At 35.1% G+C, this 17,312-nt stretch overlaps 2 protein-coding genes across 5 annotated transcripts in view; one reads left to right on the plus strand and one right to left on the minus strand.

Moving 5' to 3' along the window:
• LOC117985940 (lachesin-like) overlaps nucleotides 1-17,312 on the minus strand; it is a 111,909-nt gene that overhangs the window by 60,881 nt on the left and 33,716 nt on the right. For both annotated transcript variants that reach the window (XM_034972734.2, XM_069501638.1), the window contains exons 2-3: nucleotides 13,922-14,004; nucleotides 13,043-13,164 (exon numbers count right to left, since the gene is read on the minus strand). In XM_034972734.2, the coding sequence (XP_034828625.1) occupies nucleotides 13,043-13,164; nucleotides 13,922-14,004 (205 nt within the window). The remainder of the gene's footprint in view (nucleotides 1-13,042; nucleotides 13,165-13,921; nucleotides 14,005-17,312) is intronic.
• LOC138402858 (facilitated trehalose transporter Tret1-like) lies at nucleotides 7,697-12,007 on the plus strand. 3 transcript variants are annotated; one of them, XM_069501258.1, is made up of 4 exons: nucleotides 7,697-7,999; nucleotides 8,264-8,539; nucleotides 10,174-10,312; nucleotides 10,683-12,007. In XM_069501258.1, the coding sequence occupies exons 2-4, from the start codon at nucleotides 8,426-8,428 to the stop codon at nucleotides 11,951-11,953; spliced, it is 1,524 nt and encodes a 507-aa protein (XP_069357359.1). In that variant the 5' UTR covers nucleotides 7,697-7,999; nucleotides 8,264-8,425; the 3' UTR covers nucleotides 11,954-12,007. The 3 variants fall into 3 exon arrangements, with proteins under 3 accessions (XP_069357359.1, XP_069357360.1, XP_069357358.1); XM_069501259.1 differs by lacking the exon at nucleotides 8,264-8,539; XM_069501257.1 differs by lacking the exon at nucleotides 7,697-7,999 and having other exon boundaries at nucleotides 8,156-8,539.

Below are 17,312 nucleotides of genomic sequence, written 5' to 3' on the forward strand. Positions count from 1 at the left end.
TCGAAACAGATTAAAAATAGGGCTTTAATAAACTTTCATGCGCCTTCCAGGTGACCTATCTTGACTGCATCGTTACCTCTTCGATCACATCGCAGCTAAGATCTACCTTATTACCGAATAAAAAAAATGTAGAGGAAGGCAAGACGATGACATTCGATTGGACGCAGCGGGGCTGGTAATACGTGTTAGTAGGAACCTCAGAATTTATAGGTAAGCTTTTTTAAGCAAAACAATTTGAACAGATGCAGTATGGAATTCACTCGATTTATACGATGTTATTTGGATAAACTGTTCTAGTAGCGGACTATGCGTTTAAAAATAAGTAGGTAGGTATGTTGGCACGAGTAAACTTTTCTATCGTACCGATCAACAATGTACTACAAAATTGTTTATTACTCGTAGTAAGTATGCGAGACAACTATTTCATTATTTTTTATTAAGTAACCATGCACAATTATATTATTTAAGTACAGAAAATTTTAGAAAGTAGGTAGTTATATAAATGATATATTTCTACGGCTATACTCACGTATCCAGTCGGCGTTAGCCCGACCAGTTTCGAACCCATCCGGGGTCCTTTATCAAGGGGGGTCAGTTTGCGCGTACAGCCCGTTGTGAGGGTGGCTGAGGTGGGGGGAGACATCTGTAGATCGTCTCCTGACAGTTCCTGCTGATCTTCATCGCTGGAGCCGTCACCATAATCCAGGCAATCGGAGCTAATAGTGTAATGTCCCACGACTGATGCCCTTGTCTTAGCGTCAAAAAGTGGTTTCCACGCTGAGGGTGGCATCCATCCATTGTCGCTATTAAAATTCGGGCGGCGACTAATCTCGATCGCTTCTCGCATCTTCCGCAGCGTACGGGCAGCGGCACGCGCGGCGCGCAGTCTTTATACGCGACGCGTGTGTGAACTGACCCCCCTTGATAAAGGACCCCGGATGGGTTCAAAACTAGTCGGGCTAGCGTCGACTGGATACGTGAGTATAGGCGTAGAAATATAATTAAGTATAATTATCATATATAAATGAAATCACTCACGATAGTTTAAGCGCTAAAGTAGGTAGTTCTTAATTTTTTTAGGCGAACTCACTAACCGTTAAATAAAACTTGTTCAAAGACCTTGCAATTTAATTTATTATTAATAACAAATACTAAGATGATGCTCACGACGTCGTCGTGTGTGTGAATTTAGATTTTTTGAAAATTACGTAGGAATTCTTTAGCTTTGCGGGATAAAATGTAGCTTGTGTGGCTCTCGAGATCTTTAACTACATCTATATAAAAATCCTGTCGATACGTTGCTTAGTAACGGCGTGTTTGCAGGACAAACCAACAAACAAACACACTTTCACATGTAGTATAACATGGGTAGTGATTTCTATTTTCTGATATATTATATCATATTTTTATTTCCGTTTCCTAATTTTGATCGCTGTTTTTAGGGTTCCCTACTTGAAGGGTGCCAGCGGGACCCTATTACTAAGCCTCCGCAGTCCGTCCGTCCGTCCATCAATCTGTCTGTCAGCGGGCTGTATCTCGTGGACCGTAATAGGTAGAAAGTTGAAATTTTCACAGAATGCCTATAGATCGCGGCAATAGAAATTCTATTGCCGCTATGATACCAAATAATAGATATTTCAAAATGGCCGCTATGAAAAAAAAAGTGATATTTCTTGTGCGATGGTACGGAACCCTTCGTGTGCGAGTTGGACTCGCACTTGACCGATTTTTTATTAGGTGATGATGTTTTTTGATTACTAACGTAACTCAATGCACAGAACAGTCAAATTAGGTCATCTTTCTTTTCAACTGGGAACAGATAACATTATTTGCGAGTAGCTCGCAGAGTGCCTTCAATTATACTTTTTTTTCTTTGTGCTTCCAGTTCTGCTTTTAAATAAAACTGCAGAAATTTTATAATTTAAGGTCGGTTGTTGTAAATATAATGAAAAGATTTTCGAGAATAAATTAAAACCTTTACTTTGGTATTTATCTGTATATAAAATTCAAAGTCCTGACTGACTGACTGACTGATTGACTAACTGACTTATATATATCAACGCACAGCATAAACCGCTGGTTCTAGAGACATAAAATTTGGAGAGTCTGTTCTTTGTGAAGACTGAAGAGTAGGTATCCACTATGAAAGGATTTTTTCCAAATTCCACCCATAACGGGGGTAAATAGGGTATGGAAGTTTCTATGAAAGTCTGTCATTTTTAAAGTTACATCGATAAAAAAGGCTTTCGGTTAAGAATTAAAAATACATGTTTCACGATTTTTTAAATTATACTTCCAAAATATGTATGAAAGTCCGTAATTTTAAAAGTTTCTTCAAGTTTAAATGCAAAGCGGATTTCCTACTTCCATATAACTTTGTCATTCATATTATTGCTTTATAAAAAAAATATAAATAATCTGCAATAATACAATTAGATCCAGAGCAGGAAAAACAAAACACTCTCCGGGATTGCATATAGGAGCGTGAAATTTCATTTAATGTCTAGATTAATGTCATAAATTGCTCGCAATTTCCTCGGCGCTTCTCCAAGTTTTAAATCGTTTGTATTGTTCACTGTGAGAGGCGAAACCTAATGTGACTTAAACGTAAACTCTCACTGCTAAGAAATATCTAAAAATTTCAACAATAACAAAAAAGATTTTTTTAATTAAAATAATTCGATAAATCGCTTCGTATTGTGCCTTTTTGATGAGCTGGTAATTAATTAACAGGAAGCAAAACTTGCGTAATTTTTCATAGGAAATACTGGATTACTAGATTATCAGATAATGTAACTGTCCATCTCTTGCTAGTAAGGCGATAGCGCTACATCAGACAGATTGTATAAATCTAAAAAGTTGCCAATCTCTAAATGATCAGACTATAACTACGTAGCAATGGTGACCGTAAAACTGGGGGTGTGACACATAAAATGTTACGTGTTTCATCCGAGGAATGTCCCATCCAACCGCTTCCACGTATTTTTCATGTGACATCTCGCTTTGTTGCGGCTGGGAAATAAATTAGTAACAATTTCATTGTTTGCGGGAATTATTTCCAACTAGCACTGGAGCTAACGTTTGTAGCAGAGGGTTTCGTTATGTTGTTATAAACGCGTTCTCTTTATATGACGTTCCACGACAGAAGTTATTATGTTGTTTGTAAACTTTAGAGAAAGATATAATATTTTAATGCAGACAACGGGTACATACCATGATTAATTTGATGGTTTTATTTGTCGATATTTCGACCCGATTGCACGGGTCGTGGTCACGACTCACGACAGGATCGCAGCGCTGCGAGAGATGAACTTCGAGCTGTAAAGTACTACTCTCTTTCTTGTTTTATTTCACTGGCACTTCACGAGCTGTCCGGCAAAATAAAACACTCACAACGTCACTATTAACTTTCGATGTAGAAATATCGAAAAATAAAACAATCAAGTTAATCGTGGTATATACCCGTTATCTGCATTAAAATATGTTGTTAAACAACGAAATAAGCTTAATATCCACAAAGACAAATAAAAAATTAATGGTACTACTTATAGCCGCAGAAGGTTCAGTCGCTAAGAACGTGCCTAGTTACCTTTTTGATTCTGGTCTGACATTTAAGTCCCTAATTTAGGATGCTTTCGTCGGACTAAGGACCTGAAATTTGTTCCTATTAGGCCCGTAGAGCCTTTCATTGATTGAGCGAAGCGCAATCTCCGACTCTACTTGGGTAAATTAACATTTCTCCGTCTGTCTGTATGTCCGCCCGTCTTTCACAGCCTTATAACTCTTGATAAATAGGATCTTAAGTTCTGGTGATAACGCAAATAACAAACAACATAATGTCTTAATAAAATGACATACCACGCTACTAACAATCTATCGCTGTTTTTATATTAGGTATACTTCAAAGAGAATTAAAAAAAGTTCAATGCAAATCAAAGTTACCGGAAATCATAAAACTTTTATCGTTTTCATTAGTTGAACAAACCGCCGAGTTAGTTTCCACTAAACACTTTTAAATCTTTTACTCGAAGCTTTAGCGGAACTAGATTGAGTTGGTATAAGTACTTCTTACTAAGTTCTTACAATGTTTTATGCTTAGTTGGGAAATATTAGTTACGTCAAAACTAATTAAGGTACTTGACCCACCGCCGACGAATTTTGGTTGATTGTGCACACAGTCGGTGAGAACTCGCTTTCCACTAGTTTTTTGCAGCGACAAGAGCTATCGAAGACAAAACTCTCCCAGCGACGCTCTCTTGAGCTTTTGGCGGTCAAATCACTCGCGTAGGACGATACTCGCGCGAACAGCGCGCGTGATCCCAACTACATCTTGTCGCTTGATAACTCGTTTCTAGTTTTTAGCTCAACTCGCTTTTTACTAATCGTTGGTAGTCTGACCAGTCAGTGACTCGAAGCTTCTTTTTTATCTTCACAAGAAACACCTGATAAAACTTCTCTATTACGAGTTTATAGTGCTGCTTTTTGTTCTACCGTTTTACCTACTTATGTACCTATCCTAAACATAAGTACAAACTGTGACTTGGCTTTATTTCATATTTTCTGAGCTAAAGATTCTTTATGAAAATGTGCGTAAAGGATCTTAAACACGCAGTATTTTTCAAGTGGCCCTCTTTAATCCTGTAATTAACACGTTTATGTTTTTTTAAATAAAATTATGCCTGAAAGTAACATTTTTAAAAAGTATTTTATTTTTTATACCAGACTGTAGGTACATTCCCATGATTCATAAAAATCTTAATCATGTACCGGGTTCAGCTCGAAAACAATTTTGGTAATCCTGTTTCAGCCGTGGTTGTGAAAAAGGCTTTATTTAATTTAAAACTTCACTTGACTTTTTTTTTACTTTATATATATACATCGCACCAGCCTAAGCACAATTAGTGTGACAACGCTTTCTCGCAGTTTTCTCGTGGCTTTTTAAAAACAAAGCGTTGAAAAAGCCGCAAAAGTCGCGATTGCGCTCGTGCAATTGCACTTGCCGGGAAGTTTTAAAATTAAATATTTAGATGTATATTTTTGTAAAATAAAATTGCCTGGCAACATTTATGATTTCGTGGGTAGATAATATAAAATGTCTTATTTGACTGAGCTACGAAAGAAGCCTTGGTGTACTTACCTACGTTATTAGGCAGACGAGCGAAGTTTAATTGTACCATGAGACAGATTAATTACACCACATTAATAAGTTTATGACTGTGTCGCGGTGAAAAAGCTTGTCGTTTACGTGACATGAAATAAACTTTGCTATTTGCGAAGGTAGATTAAAATTTTAATTACAATATTATAATAATATCTGAGATCGCATTACAAAATTTTGAACACAATAAATATACCTTTCTACATACATGTGTATGGTAACATTGTAACGATAAAAAAATATGAATATATTTACATAAATAAGAAAAGTCGTGGGCAAAACTAGTATCATTCATAAATTATTACTTTATTTATGAATTCCCGCACAGTCCCCTCGCTATGCGGGTGTGCGGGAGTGCCGCACACCCGCATAGCGAGGGGACTGTGTGGGTGTGCGGGGCATTCCCTCCCCGATAGCCGTCTCGACCTGTCGCGTACTTTATCTATGTTCTACATTTGAAGGTTATCTCACGGCAGAATTGAAAATTGGTAGTACCATGTATAAGTGTAGACATGGTGTACAGAATACTAACGACGTAGGATGCAATGTCTTACAAAGTAACTATAATAGGAACTTACTATTACCTATAACTAAACCTAGGCAAACTTGGGTCTGTTGTACGATATAACGATAACTGTTCGCTTTTTCATGCTATGTACAGTCAGCAACAAAGCCTGATTTTCACCCTCCAGTACGGATGCAAACCTAGTTTTGTTGCTGACTGGACCGGACCTACTTACCTATTACTGATATTATTATCTCTCTTTATAAATGGCGTTCGATTCCCATGCGTTAGCGCATAGGTACTAAACACGATTGAATAGAACTTTTGTACTGCTCTTGTCAGGACTTGCAAGAGGCATTCTAAGTTCTGACATTGTACAAATAAGAACAAAAAATTCTAATTAAGCTCATCATATTCCCGTAATATTTGAGCTCTATTGTTCTTGTTATAAACCTGATATCATAATATTATTCAAGTTAACAACTCTTTTGTTTAGAATCTTATTACAAACTTTCATACTGAGTAGGTTATTAGCTTACATTTACTGAAAACTATATATTTATATTGTAAAAGCAATCTGACAACGGTCTATATTGTGTAATCTAATCTTAAGGATAATTTATTATTAATGAATTTTCGGGTCAAAAAGTAGCCTATGTGTTAATTCAGGGTATAAGCTATCTCCACTCAAAATCAGCCAAATCGGTTCAGTTATTATGCCGTAATGAAAGTAACTAACATCCAAACTTCCACATTTATTAGGATTAAGATTTCGCCTATGTAATGCTAACACCACAACAGTGTCACCAAACCTACCAGTAGGTATGCACGTAGCTAGGATCATACACGGCATTTTTAATTGATATTTCTGATGGATGTCTAGTAAAAAGTAAAATATCTACATTAACCGTTTAAATTATTAAAATCCCACACTTTTTGAGAAGGCACAATAAAGTTTTACACGCCTCTTGAATTTTATAACTCATTCCTTTTCAGTGAAAATTTAAGCCTCGAATATTTTCGTCGATTGGCTTGAATTTTTGCTGAATAATCAGAGAGGATAAAATCGAAAATTCTTTTATTGAGAGGCAAATTACTGAAATGCTGCGATTCCCAGTCGATTTGCGAGAGAGCTGATGGTTATATATAGGTACTAATTGACAATTATTTACACAATTAATAGTGCACAAAGAATTCAACTGAGCAGAGAGAATTGACTGTACTTTTTAAATAGGTACACTGATTAAATTGACGCATGACATAGTAGTAAAATAGGGGTAAGGTTAAATTAATTCGCATAGAGGTGAGTACGAATGTTTGGAACACCATTATAAATTAAATGTGAAAAGTCCCCATCAATTCGACATTTGCAAAAAATATATTCAAGGTCAAAGTTCACAAAATATATGGGTTTCTTGCGTTTTTCAGCCAAACGGTATGTTTTGTCATAAACAATAATTATGTTAGACGAAATTGCAGATCATGCAATTATCTACGAAAATTGTGTTCATACTTTTCCTCCTAAGAGTCATCGTTTCTGAGATATTACGATCATAATTTGCAAGAGTACCCCGTAGTACACTGGATTCAGGCGGGTGGTACAAGACCGTGGCAAATGAAAGTTTCCACAAAGAGACCTATGTCCAGCATTGGACGTCTGTTGGGTTGACGACGATGGTGATGATAGTTCAACCTACTTTGATCATCATCATCATCAACCGATAGACGTCCTCTGCTGGACATAAGTCTCTTGTAAGGACTTCTACACGCCACGGTCTTGCGCCGCATTTCAGTTTATAATCTACATTGCAAGATATAAGTAATATTATATTACAATGTTTTAAACTTATTATGTAGTTTAACGACACAATATTATAGTGTAGATAACGGAGCCCGTCGTGACCACGACTCATGCAACTGATTCAAAATATCGACAGGCCAGAATTTTATTGTTTTTGTCGTAGTGTGTTGCTAAAAATTAGCACTAAAGTGCAGCGTGTTGCGGGTTCTTTTACTCACTGTCTTCTGAACTGTGGGTCGATTTCGTAAAACCTGCATCAATCATTATTACAATCTTAATTATTGTGATTGGCTGAATTTGTGCTATTCTTGTTGCAACAATGCATTGTAGCCAATAGTGAGCGAGCGTCAACCAATCAAAGGTGATTGCGATCGTGACATGTAGCTGTCATTCTACCGCAATCGACCGGTAGGTCGATTTCGTAAAAACTGCATCACTCATTATTACAATCTCAATTATTCTGATTGGCTGAATGTGTGTGATTCTTGTTACAACAATGCATTGTAACCAATAGTAAGCGAACGTCAACCAATAGGTAAGAGGTGATTGTGATCGTGACATTGTAGCTATCATTCTCCCGCAATCGCGCAGCAGTTCTTGTCTGTTCGATATTGGAGACGAATTCTTAAATAGTACCTACTTAGTAATTATTTAAAAATTACGAACAGATTTCATTTTTTGTTATATAGATTTTTTGTTCAAATCAGAGGCAGATGCCGTGCCAAACCGGTACAGGGCAACCTGTATTCAGCGAATATAACTTTATTGAAGAGGAATTTAATGTAGATTTTTATTTTAGGTTCTGTGTTAGCGTCGTAAACATCGTTGTTTGCGCATAAGAACGGGTTGCTTTTGTTATTTAACTAAAAATATTTTTATTTTTAATAAATTAAATGTTATCTATCTATAAGACACAGTGAAACTGAATTTTTATAACTACAATAAAATTGTCATCGTTATAATGAAATCGAATAAAGCCCAAGTAATTTATGAGGAAGTGAATACTGGTGAAGTTTATGAAGCTCAAGTTGATGGAAATAATTTGAAATCATCATGGACTCCTTTCTTTAGACAGGTACGATATTTACGGAATTGCAATCAAGAGTAGGTCCTAAAGTGTTTGTCATGTGTAGGTCATATTGTATTGAGCCGGTCATGTGCTGAGCAGGTTTTTAGTGTTAGAAAGCTATTATTTTTATATAATAATCTGGATATAAAAACCGGCCAAGAGCGAGTTCCGTACTATAGTCGTATTTTAGGACATTTTGCACGATAAATCAAAAAATGTCATGCGTGAAAATAATTAAAAAATCTGTTTTAGAATCTACAGATAAATCCATACGATACCCCACTTGGTATAATTATCAAATATCTTACTTTAAAAATTAAAAATACCAATTATTTGTTCATTAACACATTTTGATTTTTTTGTGATGTAACCACAAATTCGCGGTTTTCGGATTTATTCCTTTACTTGTGCTATATACCTACCTGCAAACCAAATTTCATGATTCTAGGTCAACGGAAAGTCCTATAGGTTTTCTTGACAGACACGACGGACAGACGGACAGACAGACAGACAACAAAGTGATCCTATAAGGGTTCCTTTTTTCTTTTGAGGTACAGAACCCTAAAAACCGGTCAAGTGCGAGTTGGACCTCGCTCTTTCAGGGTTCCGTACATAATTATGAACATCATAATATTATAATAGGTACATTATAAAATATTTCTTTTCCGAGCTAGAACATCGCAACAAACCCAAAAAAAGTTCGCTTGGTTTGCGAACTAAGTATTTTATAAATCGTTGTTTTTAGTATTTGTTGTTTTAAAAACAGTACATGGTACATAATTTACCGAAATTTCATATCCCTAACTAGTTAAGTTTTTGAGATAGCCCCCGTCACAAAAATGGTCTAACATTGACAACTTTGACGACCCCCCTTTTCATATTTTGTAAAATAAAAAAATTACACATATTTTCGTACTTTATTCGAACTACGATGAGCTCTAAACAATGATACCCCACATGTAAGAAAAAAAATCGGCTCCTTTTTCATGTAGGTATGGGAGCCCCCCTGAAAAATAATTTAATTGAAGTTCTAATTCCATAATTTTGCATGGGGTCAACGTTTTACACCAAATACCAAAATTTCAGGTTTGTATCTCATTTAGTATACGAGCTAGAGACTTGTGACCGGCGGACAGACAGACAGCAGAGTGACAAAAATAGAGCTTTGTTTTTCCCCTTTGGATACGGAACCCCAAAAATTAACTTACTATCCGTACTTTTATGGTTTATAAGCAAACTAGCGACCCGCCCTGGCTTCGCATGGGTGCAATGTAGATACTAATGTGGTGTCATTGAGGTATCATTGCCTCGGAAATTCTCAAATGAGAGGATTTTTTTCCGACCTAATTCACATTATTTCAATTTCTCTAGAGATCTCTAATTTTTTGAGAATTAAACTATAGCTATAAACCTTCCTATTGAATCATTCTATCTATTGGTGAAAACCGCATTCAAATCCGTTGCTTAGTTTAAAAGATCTACGCGTTCATACATACATTCATACATACATACAGACAGCGGAGAGCGACTTTATTTTATACTATGTAGAGAGAATATAATAATAATTAATTAATTTAACTTATAATTTACTTATCTTGATAAAATTTAACATATGAAAAAATTACTTAATTAATTTTCAGTTGCTGTTTAGTAGTACAATTTGGACGCTCTATTTTTTATATGGTTTACATATAGGAGCACCAACTGTACTTATTGCACAATTACGGAGAGAATCAAAATCACCATCGGATATTGACGATGAAATGGCATCGTGGATTAGTAAGTAGCTAAACTAGTTTTTTGTTCATGTACCTACCATTATTTATGAAGATCAGTGGACACCACAGAAATCAAAATTAAGTCTAGAATTGTTAAAGAAAAAAAAATTGTGGCATCGCGTCCCATCATCATCCGCGTCATTGTGGGCACTGACCCATCATAGCGCATTATTGTAAAAGTAGAATTTGCATAACATTAGGTACAGTTTAAATTACGCTGCTTTGCATGCTAGAGATATTATGTTTTTAGAATTATTTTTGTATGGCCGAGTTGCTCAAAATAAAAAGAAAACCCCTAATATTTATATTATTTACCTTATTTAGAAAAAAATATTTATTCATGTTCATCATAATTTTTGTTTACTTTTCAGCATCCATTGTTACGTTTGGAGCACTACCCTGGGTATTTCTTTTACCGATGATTTCACAGTTTATGGGAAGGAAGAAAACTTTCATATTTATTTACCTAAGCTGCTTTGTTGGATTCCTAGTTCTCTATTTGTGTAAAAATTTAACACAACTTTTGATCGGTGAAATCGTTTTAGGCATAGTATTGGGGTGCTTACATGCTATTGGCCCTTTGACAATAAATGAATATGTGTCACCAAAGTATCGAGGAATATTCATGACTATTAAATCTGCTTCTTCATACTGGGGAATGTGGGTTTCAAATGTTATAGGAACTTTCATGGATTGGAAAAACATTGTAATTTTAGCATTTGTATGTAATATTTATACTATAACAGTTTTCATTTGGCCGGAATCACCTTATTGGTTAGCACAGAACGGAAAAGTTGTAGAATGCATGAAATCGCATAGATGGTTAAAAGGAAACTCAGTGGAGGCAGAAAAAGAACTCGAAAATATTGTACATTCCTTCAAACGCCAAGAACAGTCCAACATAAAGTCGATATTCTCAAAAGAGTATTTGTTTACTTTGTACAAAACAATATCCTGTAAAGCATTCTATAAACCGGTTTCGATTGCGAGTCTAATTGTTTTACAGTACCATCTTTCAGGTAAATTAGTTTGTAGTATGTATGCCATAGAATTACTTAAAAAGATAACAAAAGATGAATCGACTGCCTATAGAGGAATGATAATCTTAGACGGTATTACCGTATTCAGTGTATACTGTGGCTGTGTCTTATCACAGTTTTTTAAAAGAAGAACTTATTTACTTAGTAGTTCTTTGTTTGCCATAATTTTCTTGTATATACTTAGTCTTTATTTATATCTAACTCGTCAATCATTTATTCCAGAGAACAATATTATAACCATATCATTATTAGGATTCTATTCCGTAGCTGTAAGCGGTGGTCCAATGATTCTTTTAACATCTGTTTGTGGTGAACTCATTCCTATAAGGTATCAAAGATCTGCCGCTATCATTGTTGGCACGGTCGCTGCCACTGTGATGATAATCACAATCAAATCAAGTCTTTTTTTATTTAAAACTTTAACATTAGCAGGTACTTTTCTATGTTTTGCGATATTATCATCTATTATAACGATTCTTTTGTATTTATACTTGCCTGAAACAAAAGATAAAACTCCATTGGAAATAGAAAATAATTTCGTAGGAACTTCAAGTTCAAACGAAACAGGCAATAATATTGGTTTGATGAACCGCTGTAATTGACACTTTTTATAAATAAAACAAAAATACTTTCTAGTCAATTTAATGAATTATGATTTTATTAAGTAAAAAAAATCTAATATATTTTTTAACTTTAATATAATTAATTTCAATATATTTTTTTTTTTGCTATTTTGTTTTTAAATTTTCTATCAAAATTAGTTAAATTTTTAACGGAAACATAATTTAGATGACAACTTTTAGGTAACCGGTCTAAACAATTCGATGGTCGTTAGCCTTGATAATGTTTACAAAGTAGGTAAAATGAATAAAATGAATAAAATTGGAAGTGAAGTTTTTGCTTGGAGGATACAGTAAGATATACAGATTAAATACAGCTTTGATGAGATTTAACTATGTTTGCACTATTGAATAATGCAAAATGCACTATTATATAAAAATTGGACAAAATAATCAAAGTAAAAGTCAAATATCTTTTAGTTATAACCCAAAGTTATATACACTTCATATGTTGCGTGATATATCTATTAGCTTCTCAATTAATAAGACTTAAGAATTTAAGTTAGATTTTTTCTTATCAATAATATTGATCATAAATTATATTATTAAGTATAAATGTCTACCTAGTGTTTGTATTTTAAGACTACTTAAATACAAAAGAAGAGTCATCATCATCATGATCAACCTATCACCGGCTCACTACAGAGCACAGGCCTCCTCTCAGAGTGAGAAGGGTTTTGGCCATAGTCTACCACGCTGGCCAAGTGCGGATTGGCAGACTTCACACACCTTTGAGAACATTATGGAGAACTCTCAGGCATGCAGGTTTCCTCACGATGTTTTCAAAAAAAAAAAAAGAGTATGTATATATATTTACATGTAGAAAGGTCTACCAGATCTACCTACATTATAGTTATTATTTTAACGTTAAGAACGTAGGTAAAAGATAAGAAAAAAATCATAGATTTAAGACAAAATAGTTTCAACATAACAGTTGAAACTATGAATCTTTTTTAACGAAATAAAAATTATGTATTGTTTTGTCTGTTATTGTATGTTTTGTCTATAGCCGTGTGTAGATATTTTTTTCCCTACTTCAGTCGAAAAAAATTAAATATACTTTTTACTTACCCTATAATTGGAAAGGTGATTGACAACGCATGTAAAATGGACGTCCCGACCCTGCGTAACTGTGTGGTTTTCCAAGGCTTGCAAGAATTCCGGCTCCACCTCGGCTTGTATCGGCATTTCACCTACAAAAAAAATTCTTTTCAAAAACTAATACAGAAAAAACTGGCCACGTGCAAGTCAGACTCGCGCTCAGTGCGCGAGTTTGACTCGCACGTGGCCAATTTTTTCCGTACTACAATCATATTTTGTCACGATAAATCAAGAACTATTATGTCTAAAAATAAATGAAAATCTGTTTTAGAACTCACAAGTAAAGCCCTTTCATATTATGATACCCCGCTTGGTATAGTAATCTTATTTTGAAAGTTGAAAATAGCAATATTTGTTAACACATTTTTTTTCTTGTGATGTAACCACAAATTCACGATTTTCAGATTTTTCCCTCATGTCTGCTATAAGACCTACATTCCTGCTAAATTTCATGATTCTAGGTCAACGGGAAGTATCCCATAGATTTCTTGACACACAGACAGACAGACAACATTCTGATCCTATAAGGGTTCCGTTTTTCCTTTTGAGGTACTAAACCCTAAAAAATATTATAAAAGCCATCAACTACATTAAGCTACCATTTTGAGGCACCAACCAATCACATACTCATTTACTTGTTTTCAAAATCATTCGAAAATATTTTCGAAAAACATTCAAAATTAAATTAGAAAACATAATTTCGTTTGTAATTGGTTGGTGAATCAAAATGGTTAGCGCTCACTGAGGTTTTTGTCTCTATCATTTGTATGGGATTAGGTACGTAACAGAGCGAGCGCTATACTAATTACTTGTTTCGGCGGATAGAGTATACTTAATAATATTATTTACCTGTGACAAAAACGCTTAAAAACGTCGTCAGCCAGCAGGCCGCCTTTGTCGACGGTGAAAGCATGTGTTTGTCGATGATGTTTCTGAAAACAAATAGTATTTGTTATAACTTACATCATATTACTTTTATAAATAAAAAAGATTCTTTAATAAAATAATAGTCCTTTTCACCTAACTTTAAAAAAATCTGTTTTTTTTTTGCGGTGTACCTACTACATCGCAACAGCTCCTTCAAATCTGAACCAAATTCAATAACTCCTCATTCAATAATTCAGTTCATCTGGTTCATGGGCGGCGCGAATCGCTTAACATAAGGTTCTGTTTCATTTTTGTTATTTTTCTATTTTTTTTAAACTCTTTACTCATTAATTGAAAAGAAGTATCGTCTAGTTTCTTAAATTTAAATGCGAAGATTTTATCATGGATATCTTTGGAGAAGGAGGATGGAACTTCTGAACGAATATAAAGTAGGTTGCGGTCAGCGTAATAAATTAGTAATTCGTTATTTTAGCCATGCTTATATTAATTAATAATTATTATTATCAAATCAGGTTTTGTTATTAAATAACATAAAAATTCTCTTTATTTTAGTAATTTAATATTTTTTTGCTATCTAACAGATTCAAGTTTGCTCAAATACTAGATAGGTAGGTACTGTGCACTTGAACTCAATTGTGTAACATACCTACATAGCAGGTTGCACTATAGGAACCGTAATATTTTTATGCACTTTACGATATTAAAATCTCCTTTTTCTATAAAAACATAGGTACGCGGAACTGAAATTTTGTTTATTAACACGTCTGGTTAATTTAGCGTAACGCTTTGTTTCGCACGTGGGCACTCATTTACGCCGGCTTTTATTTGAGCACGAAAAGGTTAAGTAAACATTACCGTGGAAAATTAATTTTGTACTCTTTTAATTATTGTTCTAGTTGCTTTTTTTTTTTAAGTTGAATTAATTCGATCTTAAGAGGATATTTAAAATTAAACGCAAACGTAGCTGTAGTGAAGGAAGTCACGTGGCTTAATTTATCTAAGGCGAAATAAACTTGAATCTCGTACTTGATATAGAAACGTTTTCTATGAAATAGTGTCTACCAATCAACACCCTTTTCACTAGCATCAACCAATGGAAATGGAGCTTCAAAATCATTTATGATCCCGTGCACGTACGAATAATGTTATACGAATAATATTATCTTGATTAATTACCCGCAAATCCCCACATAACTCGATTACGGCTGTAATTAAAGGCTATACAGAAATCAATCAATGCGAGACCGCAAATCGATGCGGACCGTAGAAGGCCGCAGTCTCATTTGATCTGTACAGAATCAGTAAACACCGACCAAGGAATAAATATTCCCGTGTGAGCACCTCCAGGCTACCCGGGGCACCTCTCCTGTGCCCCCGGGGAACTAATTGCTCCCCTACCGGTATTGATGGCATACAAACGGAGTGGGATCAATGTAAATTATCCAGAGTTGATCCGCAAAATGCTATTATCATATATCACTAACGTTTTATTCAGTTAATCCCCGGATTACTTAATATTATGTATCTAGTGGGTTTCAGAAATCAGGAATATTTCCTGAATAAATGAAGTGATGGATAGCCTAGTGGTTCAGACTTCGGTCTCATATTTCTGGGTTCGATTCAGACACACCTCTCTCCCTTCCTCTTTTCCATCACCTTAAACTTTTAAATGTAAAAAAAACCATCGTGAGGGTACCTATTTACCTGAGAGTTCTCCAGAATGTTGTCAGAGGTATAAATACAGTCTGCCTAATTGCACTTTGCAAGTATGGTTTGCTATGTCGCATTTGTTAATGGACTAGGTAAGCCCATACGTGCAAAACCGGGGCGGGTCAGCTAGTAATTAATTAAAAAAAAGAAAAAATATTAGGTACTACCTACTTATTATAAATTTAAATAAAGTTAAAATGTTATATTTTCAATGAGAAAATTTAAATTATCGGCTAGCACCTTAATAACTCTTTTCCCAATTTATGGATTAAAACTGTGCAAGCGATAACTCTAGGCGGAACCCTAATTAAAACTTTGTTTCGTAAACTATGATTAAAAACTCCGCGGAAACATTTGACTTCTTTTTACTTAAACTTAGTGAATAGCGGCAGAAATTATTATAGGCGCTAGATTTTATAACAACTTTGTTTTAAATTAACAATGAGATTTTATTTCGTCTAATAAAATTTTAAAGTTCATTCAGGGTTAAGTATGATAGTTTCTCATACCTAAGTAGGTTGGTTCAGACTAAGTACAAAGTTAAAAGAAAAGTTTTTATTGTTTAATACTGTAATCAACTTTCTCAGTCGCTTATTTATTTAAAAGAGTTTAACAAAAAGTGTCCAAGAGTTGTTTGTAAGTAAAACTTGTTAAAATATTGTAGGTAAATATATACCTAAGGGATAATTATTTATGCTAGACTGTGCCGGGCCCGAGCCGTGCCACGTCCGAGGTACATCTGACGCGCAGACGATTCACGGATTGCAATTTTGTATGAAGAAACGTAACACCGACGTGGCTCGGATGACTCGGACAGGGCATGGTCTGACATGACTCCATACAAATTCCCAATCTGGTGCCTCGGACGCGGCACGGTTCGGACTTGGCACGGTCTAGACAGTAAATAAAAATAATTATTTTGAAAATTAGAAGCATTTCCCAAAAAAACAAAACTTTATCCAGTCAAAACTCCTAGCCGGCCAATTAAATTTGTTACAAGAACTGTTTCTTTTGCTCCGTTACAAAGACTAATAAATTGCCAGGCGTACCTTAATAAATCCAGTTCGAGTCAGGTTCCGTGGCCATAAATTGTCAAATAAATCGAGCAACAACGGCCAGGCTATTGTCGTTTGCCTCCACATCAACTCATAATTTGTGTGAGCCAATGGTATGAGCGTATTGATTGTTCGCGTCAACAAACACGCGGGTTTCTCGATTAACTATTCTACAAAATTAGTTGTCTGAATAATATACTTATTCATCATCATCATCATAATTACCAACCGATCGACATCCACTGCTGTACACACGTCTATAATTGTAGGGACTTCCACACGCCACGTTCTTGCACTGCCTGAATCGAACGGCTATTTGCGACTCGTTTTATGTCTTCTGTCCACCTACCGGGGTCTTAAGACGCTACGCTTTCTGGTGCCAGGTTACCATTCTTGTAACCCCAAAGTCTATCGGTTTTTCGAACTATGTGGCCTGTCCATTGCCACTTCAGCTTCGCCGTTGAGCTTTATCGGTTATTCGGGTTCTCTTACGGATGTCTCTTACGGATTTCTGATTTGATTACTTAGAGAAACTCCAAGCCTCTCCATCGCCCGCTGAGTGACTCTGAGTTTCCTTATGACGCCCA

The sequence above is a fragment of the Maniola hyperantus genome, chromosome 10 (assembly GCF_902806685.2).
Source record: "Maniola hyperantus chromosome 10, iAphHyp1.2, whole genome shotgun sequence".
NCBI lineage: Eukaryota > Metazoa > Arthropoda > Insecta > Lepidoptera > Nymphalidae > Maniola > Maniola hyperantus.